Raw genomic sequence first — 9,734 nt, 5'->3', positions numbered from 1 at the left:
ACGGCGTAATGAAAGAAGTGGTGTGGAAGTAACTGGTTAAAAATGTTACGGCACTGTAGACAAAATCGCAGACCCAAAACTCCCCCCCCCCTCCACCTCTGCTCCTATGATATCAAGCCGTGTGACTGCATTCACAGACAGGGAGGTGTGTGTGTGTGTCTCTGTCTATGAGGCTTTTCTGCATACTGCCATTTTGATAAAAGGCATGTTTTGGGTTTTTTAACTGTTTCATCCTAAATGCTACATTGATACATTTTTCTTTCTTGGAAAAATTTAATATCGTTAATTTTTTTTTTAAACTTTAACTAATCTTTTGGCAAAACATATTTAGCTTAAAGTCTGCATGTATTCTGTTTATTTAGCATCTTACCATGAATTTATTTTTCCTTTTTAAGTGCTGAAAAAACACAAGACGACATTTTGTTTTAAGGTGGGTACTTCAGTTTGTTTTACTGCATCCCTGTGTATCATATATGCAAATCTCATGATTCTCTGATGTTAAATGCAGAAAGTAAAATAAAACTTTAATGTTCTTCTCCACTGGACTGAAACCTTTTGAGAAATGAGACGATAAATGTGCAAATAAAGATTATGTTTTTACTGTGCAACGTAATCCAGAGAAAAATGTACTTGTAAATTGAAATTTGTGCTTTTTTACATACATAAATCCATGAGTTACAACATGAAAAGCTTTTACAGAAACTATTCGTTTGACTATTTCATTTAGGATCAGGTCCCAACCTATGATACATTGATGCCACACATACAGTGGGACACAAAAGCATTTGGCAGTCGTTGATTCTGCATGCTTTCCCACTTAACCCTTGGGCTATCCTAGGCACTTTGACACTGGGAGTGAGGTCATTTAGACCCCCAAGATGACCATTGACGTGTTCTCCCTACCATGACAAAGATGAATAAAGGTGGACAGATTTCATGTAATCCATGGAAACCAGTGAAGATCACAATTCATTGAAGAAAAAAGGTTCAGCGCACTGTCTAGTGGGGTCTAGATGACCCAAATCCCAATGTTAAAGTGCCTAGGATAGCACAAGGGTTACACACCCAGCAATTGGTCCTTTTTTATCATTTTTATGAAAATATGACAAGTTCAAAGGAAGAGACTTGTTCCATAAATCTTGTGTGTGTTTTTGTGTTCAATAACAACTTTATTTACCATTTTTATAAACTCTTGAACATAAATAAAGAAATCAAAATGCATTATTCATTGGGAACAGAAATTGGGCAGGAACACACTTTTTCCCCCTGGCTTTTTTCCCCCAATTTTTATTTCCCCCCCCCCAATGTTTTTTTGGACATATTTGCTCTGTTACTCTATCCGACATAGTTTAGTATAAATATAAACCCACTCTGGTACACTTTAGCAAGTCTAAAAATACAGACGCTAAAAGAACTCACTATGGTCTGACTTAGAATGTGATAAACGTTAGTATCTGACCTGTGGAACCTGGAGCTAAAAAAAAAAACTACAAACAGCATCATTGAAAACATACAGGAGCAATTCATGACAGTTTTAAAAGTAAACTTAAAAAAAAACAAAAAGATAATATTGCACTTTTTTAACTTGTGTTTGGAGATTGTCATTTTTTATTCAGACTGAACACATAAATGAGTAAACGTGACAAATGTGTTTTTGCTCTTATTTTGGTAACAAATCTTTGATGAAATCTCAACTCAGATCTTTAGAAATAATTAGTAAATGATGCATCTATTTAATTTTCATCTTTTGTTAAGAGGCAGGAAGGGAATACTAAATAGCATATTTCATAAAAAAAATATTCTGTTTTGATTTAATTGTGTAAAATTTGTCATAACATTAAGTAAAAAGGAAAAAAAGACCAATAAAATTTAGAAACCGTCATTGAGTTACTTAAATTCAGCTCATTAATATAACTGAAAACAAAGTTTCTTTTAACCTTCAATTATGAATAAAGGAAATACCGACGTTTTATGTTTATGTGTTCCACATGAAAAATCATAGAATCAACGATTATAAAATTTGATATGAATGATCAAATGTACAAAAATATAAGTCAGATTAGTTGATGTAACAGCATTGATAATAACATTTTCATACCAACAATAAAGGGTAAAGGAGAAAAAAATATTTTCTTTTCCAGGGTTTTAAAACCTAACATATAAAAATATATTTGGTCCCAATTGGTTTTAAACAGAACAGCAGCACATGCTGTCAACCATTTTTAGTGGAAGTACACAGTGTTCGTTGTTTTCTGTTTACCTTGATATCACTAGATTTTACAAACCTTAAAGGACAAGTTTGTTTTTAACTGTGGAGCATCAGAAAAAAAGAAAGTGTGCTTCATTTTTCATGTGGCTTAAGCCAGTGTTGAGAAAAGTGACAGGGGTTTTTCTTTTTTCTGCATCATTGACTTATTTCAGCAGCTAAATAAATGACTCTAATCTGATAAATCTTTATAGTCTCCCCATTAACACCTAAATGTTAATTTACATGTGTGCAAATAATAAGGGTACACTTCTAGATACTTGTCACAAAAGATGATGTCTTGACACTAAAAGGTAGGCATATCATATCACCATTCAAAACCATATGGAAAAATAATATTCTCATATTAACAATACCTTTAAATGCAGAACAATATATGACAATATATATATAAATACATATGTGCTTCTATAAGTTCCAGTGAAGCTTTGAACAGCCCATATCCAGTTAAATCAGCCGCTCTGTCTGCCCCAGAGAGCAGCACAGGTTGGGTTATTCTGCAGGCCAGGACTTGTGGGGGCTGGTTGGGCTCCTTGCCTGGCTCTTTGGACTCCCCTAGAAAGAGAGACATGACAGGAATGATCAGAGCACAACGAATGACACGCTTCATTTTTCAGATAACTGTTGCTACTTTGTTACCTATACAGTAGTGCAAACATGCAGTTTAACCCTTGTGCTAGCCTAGGCACTTTAACATTGGGAGTTGGGTCATCTAGACCCACTAGACAGTGCGCTGAACCTTTTTTCTTCAATGATTTGTGAACCTCACTGGTGTCCATGGATTACATGAAATCTTTCCACCTTTATCCACCTTTGTCATGGTAGGGAGAACACATAAGGGTGGGGTCATCTAAGATAGCACAAGGGTTACAAAAGGTTAAGTCTTGGTGATGAACACAGGGATTTGTGACATTTAATGAATGCTAAAAGAGACATTTGGTCCAGTTTCTTACAGACCAAAACCAGCGGGAACCCCAAGTACCACTTCACTGTTTAGAAAAATAAACTTTAGTCAACTTTTTGTGACCATTAAACCATTTTTTTAAACAACATTTAACTTTTGACGTGTTATACTTTTCTATATTTAAAAATTTTAACTTTTTTTTAAAGCATATGTGTTTCTTTCAAAATAAATACAAATAAAATAGATGCCGTTTTACTTGAATGAGAAATGCAGACAGACTGACATGACATTTTCTATCATTATGTCTTTACAACATCGTCGTCCTTTTTCTTATCTATAGAACATTAACATGACAACAGAGATGTAAAATCCGTTTTTATAATCTATCCACGTAAATGCTGTTATCTACTTTAAGAACTTTGCCTCTGAACAGCAACTAGACATTTCTGAAGATAGATAACAATAGTTTTAAAGTTCTAACAAACACAGCACCTGACAAACCAAACACACTGACTTGCAATCTCTAGATTATGATTTGTTATTAATATTAATTGACCTTTTTTGGCATTTTTAATACTTTTAATTTACAATTAATGAATACTAGAACTAGAATATTACAACTACTTCAGAATCAACAATTCTTTGCATGGCAGAAATGTTCTTGGTTTTGTGTAGAATCTTTGTAGCGACTACAGGGGGCAGCATTCCCCTCAGAATGAGCGCCATGTTCATGTAAAATCCATCCGTCCAGCTGGAATGACTGCTGAGAAACTGTCCTGCTTTAAATCCAGGAGGCACTGATCCCTTTGACATAAATCTCCATCCAAACAATTTTCGAGTTGATCTGAAGCTGATTATCTTTTTATTTACGTAGTTTAAAGTCACATCCTATATTTTCCTTGGCGATTGGATCATTGTGTTTGAATACTATCGGTACCACAGGAGAGAGGATGGTTGGACAGGTGGACGTACCGCGACGGACGGGGCCTTGGCATAGTTCATGTGGGCATAAAGGAGCACAGCTGTGTCATTGTGAGCTGCCTCCAAAGCAATGGACAGAGCATTACTGCCATCCTGCAGAAAACAGAGGAGGAAGAACAAAGAGTCAGCTGATCCAACATGAAAACCTCAGAGCTTTACAGTTTAAATGGAACCACATGATCGACATTATACATGGTTGTTTCTTTTTCCAGTGATTTCAACATGTTCTGTGTTTGGACAATTTGTTAATGCCCATCAGCCAAGTCACATTAGACCTTAAAAAAGGAGCATTTTTCCAGCTTGAACCCAAACAATTTTATCCTTTTTAAGACGTGTCAAAGAAAAGTTGAAAACTGATGATTTTTTAGCTGAAATCTTTACTTTAAGATAATTTGTATGTTGTTGTGTGAACCTACACAACCCCCTTTTTACTTTTTTTTTTTAAAGAGGGACATGATTAATACACACCACTGTTATCCCACTGCAAGAGAGCCTTAATGGAATGACTAATAATTAACTGGGAAGAATTTGGGTTTTTTTGGGGGTGGGTGGATGTTAGGGGATTTGGGAGGTTTTGAAAATTCTGTCCACCCTCAGTCCAGCTGTGCTGCCCTGAAACACAATCTGGGAGCTGCCTATCCCAAATGGCCGGATCATTCTGGCACAAATGCCAGCTCCCATTCTAAAAAGGAAATTCCTAAGAAAGGCCATGCTGTTGTTTTCAGTCAGTTTCTCCTGAATTATGTGAGGCTCAGACAACTGCAGAGTCTGCGAAGGTTTAAACCATCAAGTCTGAGCAGATGGCTTTGCAATTGTCCCACAGTTATTTAAGATATTGTTTCTGGCAAATAACAGCACTATGAGTCAAAGGCAGATGACACTAATGACATTTTTCAGACTTGTGTTTTCAAAAAAGGGGGAAAGAAAGAGGTGAAAAGGAGTGGAAACTGTAGAAGCAATTTCCCATGAGGAGCTGTTTCCGGAACATATGAACTTAATTCCAGACGAGGAAGCGCTCAGATGTTTTCAGCAGACGCAAAAGACGCTGTTCCTGTGATGTTGTTAGTTGGCTGTAAAGGTCTTACATTATCCACGATGGAGATGTCACACCCAGGCTGCTCCAGGAGTAATTTGACTATTTCAGCACGGCCATGCTCGCTGGCACACATCAGAGCCGTGGATCCCTCGTCGTCTTGCACGTTGACATCGGCGCCGCACTCCAGTAAAGCTCGCACCATCTCCTGCCGCCCATGGCTTACTGCTAACATCAGCGCCGTCTGACCCGCCTGCCCAATCCAAGACAAAGAAACAACATTTATTAGGAGGATACTTTTTGTTTTGTTTTTTTAAGTTAGTAAAACACGACAGTTTAACATTTGAAAATAGATTTTCTTTGTGTAAAGTCTGATGTTTTTTTTTTACTAAAAGCACCTGACAAAGAAAACCTATTTTTGTTTTTTGTGTTAACATGTGCTCTTTTTTAGGGTAATTTTTAATAGCATGTGAACAGCTGTTTAATTTACAGACACCTTAGAATTCAAATTTCAGAGTTTTGAAATCGAAAATGGCCGTCAAAATGGGAGCAACAACAAACACATGAGTATGGAAAACATGTCATCTTTGTATCGATGTAGGCGTCCAGCTGTGCTTCGTAAAAGTCAACACACAGGTAAAATCATGTCAGCTACATGAAATGAACACAAAAGTGAGAAAAAAAAAAACAATGGGAAGCCAAAGATCTGAAAATGTGTTATCATACGTGCTAGTGAGTGATTGTAGTTGTCTAACCCCAGAAAACACAAGAGCAATTTTCTTCTGGGCTTCTGAAGGTAATTTGACGAGTTTTTTGTTTTGTTTGCTCAATAAGGGTAGCACCAATTAACGGCAGCAAAAATATTCAAATAAACACAAAAATATTTAAAAATACACAAAGTTTAAAATAGTAAAATAAAAATAAAATTGAAAAAAGACAGCGGTCACATCTGACCCAATGGGTTCTCCTTGGTTAAAATATAGTAGCATAGTTAAAATATAGTAGTATAGAAAAAACATGTTAACAGCTGTCAGATGTTAGTTACAGAGCCATTGCCATTTAAGGTCATTTATCAACCTCTGTCTGCCCATCTGTCAAAGTGTCCATGGGTCAGACACTGAACCCCACATTGCTCCTGGTGGTTGAGGTTGTGTGTGCATGGGTGAATGGTACTGTGACTGTAAAGCACTTTGAACCTTTAAGCAAGGTAGAGATCACTCTAGAAGTATTTGGTATCTACCATGTAACTTATTTAGGCTGACAGCAGATTGAGACAGAAATATTATATAAAATATATATATTGTGCATTTTTGTAAAAGCTAAACCTGGAGGAAAGTTTGAACAGTGGATCTGCTTTGATGTTGATAAACGGACTTAATTCTTATAAATGACACATAGCAGGGTTACCGTATTATGATGGGATTTTTTTAGTTCTTGTTGCAGCTGGAAGAGGCACAAGACTCACACAAGCTGCATTTGAGGGAGTATGAAGCCCTGGATTTAAAAAGATGAACATAAAATTGAATGCGATGAAGATAGTAGAGGCCTGTTTTGATAAGCGACTGCAATTCTCCATAGAAACACACCATCCCATGACCTGAGGTTGGCCTCTCTATCATTTAATCCTAAGACTGACTTTACTTGTCAGAAAAAAACTTTATATTCTTCACTCATTTACCACTTCCATCACTGCAGTCTACACTGCTGGTAATCACATTTCAGGCTCCTCATTCAATTTGATGTCATCAGGAACAGACACAGAAGTAATTTTTACATAAGAAACATGGGATGGTTTTTTTTGAGTCTGTACAATTTACTTTTTTCTCAGTCCTCCACTAACCAAGTGGGGCAGTTACTGCAGATTGAATAAAAACCATATACACACAACTGAGTTTAAAAAAATCTTTGTGAGTTCTTTGCCTAAATTTAACACCAGTTCCTTAGCAAAACCTCATAAACAACTGTAAAAAGTAGTAGGATTTTAATTGCACAACATTAAAATGAGCTGCAGACCCCATGTTTCATTCCCAGTAGCAACATTACAAGCACCAGTTGCTGGATTTATAGCAAGTTATGCCATAAATTCAATCCCATGATTTAGTAAAAGGAGCAGCAGGCAGGCGCCTCATGCATTGCGAGACCTGATTAAATCAACCATAAGGACAAAAACAGTCATAAATCTGCAGATGTTCATGCTTGAATATTACAAAATGCGGTGCAATTGCTTGTGAGGACCCCCCACTTCATTTAAGCACTAGGCATCTCTCAAGAAAATAAATAAAACATTTGCATGGTTCAGCTGAAGAACAACCCTTCATAAAAACACAAACTTTTATACATCAGAGTAAAGCTCAGGGAGAGTTGAAGGGGGAATTACCAGTGAGTCTAAATCTAACTTGCCGTCCTGCTAGATTTGTGTGCTGGGCACAGCGTGTTTGAGCACAGGAGTCTTCAAAAGTGAGCTTGGCATCAGTCCACTGCCCCATGATTGATTCTTAACATGACACAAGGGTAGCAGCCTGTCATCTTGAGCCCGAAGGCAGATCTTTCAGTTTACTGGAGATCTTCGTTCCAGTCTTCACCTATGATCATGAGCTGTGAGTGGTGACTGAAAGAATGAGATCACTAATTTAAACAGCTGAAACTGTCTTCCTCCAGAAGGGCGACTGGGCTCAGCCTTAGGGACAGGGTGAGGAGCTCCACTGCATCCACAAGAGGCAGATGAAGTGCCCTGACATCTGTTTAGGATGCCTCACAGACTAAGAGGGCTTGGAGCAGATCCAAGACTCGCTGAAGAGATTACACCTCCTGGCATGTTTGGAAATGCCTTGGCATCCCTCCAGAGAAGTGGTAGAAAATGATGAATAGATGAGCAGTTTGCTGAGAGTTGTGGGGGCAGCTTTATGCATAAAAACACAGAAAATGTGATGACATTATAGTAACTTGCCTGACTAGCTTTGGCGTTGACGTTGCCTTGACTGAAGAGCTTCCTGACCACCGCCATATCTTCCTCCTCCTTCACAGTTGAGAGTGCAGCAAGCATGATGGCTGTGTAGCCCGCCTTGTTCTGCTTATCCACGCAGCACACACCTGTGACAGCTGAACTTTAGTCCCACAAATCATCCTTGAACTGGTCCTTTCTACAAATACTAGCATACATCGAACTAATAAATAACAGTTAACATTGTTACACAGTTTATACCATCAGCTTTACTCTGCAAAATGTTCAATACTGTGTATTTTTGTCCTATTCCTTAAAGTCCCACTCCGATCATCTTTGATCTATTATAAAAGAGTTCCCAGTTATGTATAATGATTATAATTAATTATGATTTAGCCAACATTTAAAAACCTGTGTTCTTTTCTAGGACATCGTTTCTGCAGAGGAGCAGGAGTTCATGAGAAATTTGTCACAGAGTTGTGAGCGGGACCGCTTGCATGGATCTACCCTGCCGCCCCTTCCCGTTACTCATGACTGAGAGCTCTCTGTTTACACGCTCTCCAGCTAGCTTACAGCCCCTCAAAACCCCAAGCTAAAATTACCGGTGCAACAAAAATGGCATGCAATATTGGAGCTATCCAGGTGCATGAACATGCCACAAGAACATTTTCAAAACACACACAAAAAAACAATTTTCATTTGAGTGGGTCTTTAACATAATTTCCTGCAAACATGAGACAGTAACAGCTAATCCTTCCCACACTGTTAGACTGTTTTATGATGGATACTCGTTTGTTTAAATCTACACAATATCTTGTCACAAATCTTACATTTCCGACATGAAGCCATCACTTCCTATTTAATGGGAATAGGAGAAGTGCAGCAGAATTTTTGAAAAACATTTTCAGTAATTTTGATAGAAAATGTTTTTTCCTATTTTTCATCACATGAAAAGAGTCATTAGTTGTTTGAAAAAGAACCAGAAGTGTTGATTTACAGTAGAAAAAGTTTATCTAGACAATAAGCCCATTTGGTCTTTGTTTCTCCAGGCAGAAGAGAACTCATCCTAGGCTATCCCATCATCAGAATGTTCCATTTACATGTGGTGAAATAGTTCTTAGTTGTAAAAGACATTTCCTGGCACATTTTAAACCCTAAAAGAATCAATTGAAACTTCAAGTATTTTCAAAATTTTCCAGCACCTATAGAAAACCTGAATTTAAATAACAATCCAGCGTTTTAATGGGTTGTTACATCTGTCTCAGTTGGCCTTTCTTCACCAACCTGTGTCCAGCAGCAATCGGACAACATGAAAGTTGGAGTGGGAGACGCTGTAATGAAGAGCTGTGTTGCCGTTGCCATCAGTCATGTTGACCACATGCTCCAGCAGAGCCGACGACACTTCAGAGAACGCCATCAGGTAGTCAGAGACGCGCGATGGCTGAGCCGTCTTTGCACTGGAGATCCTGAACCACTCCAGCTGGACAGTGTGCGTGCTGGACAGCTGAAGGTGTGGAAAGATAAACACACTTTCAACTGGAAACTTGGTAGAGAACAGTGGCTGAGGTAAAAACTATGCTTCCAATGTTGACATTAGACTGACTGGCAA

At 37.8% G+C, this 9,734-nt stretch overlaps 1 protein-coding gene across 2 annotated transcripts in view; it reads right to left on the bottom strand.

The window, feature by feature from the left end:
• Positions 1-418: 418 nt before the first annotated feature.
• The window catches only part of kank3 (KN motif and ankyrin repeat domains 3), a 29,796-nt gene continuing 20,480 nt past the window's right edge, over positions 419-9,734 (bottom strand). For both annotated transcript variants that reach the window (XM_011474022.4, XM_011474023.4), the window contains exons 8-12: positions 9,410-9,629; positions 8,132-8,274; positions 5,237-5,437; positions 4,143-4,244; positions 419-2,821 (exon numbers count right to left, since the gene is read on the bottom strand). In XM_011474022.4, coding sequence (XP_011472324.1) covers positions 2,759-2,821; positions 4,143-4,244; positions 5,237-5,437; positions 8,132-8,274; positions 9,410-9,629 — 729 coding nt within the window. In that variant the 3' untranslated portion in view covers positions 419-2,758. The remainder of the gene's footprint in view (positions 2,822-4,142; positions 4,245-5,236; positions 5,438-8,131; positions 8,275-9,409; positions 9,630-9,734) is intronic.

This window comes from Oryzias latipes, chromosome 4 (assembly GCF_053564925.1).
Source record: "Oryzias latipes strain Hd-rR chromosome 4, Olatipes_Hd-rR_3.1".
NCBI classification, from domain to species: Eukaryota; Metazoa; Chordata; class Actinopteri; order Beloniformes; family Adrianichthyidae; genus Oryzias; species Oryzias latipes.
This window is presented reverse-complemented; position numbering and strand designations above follow the sequence as displayed.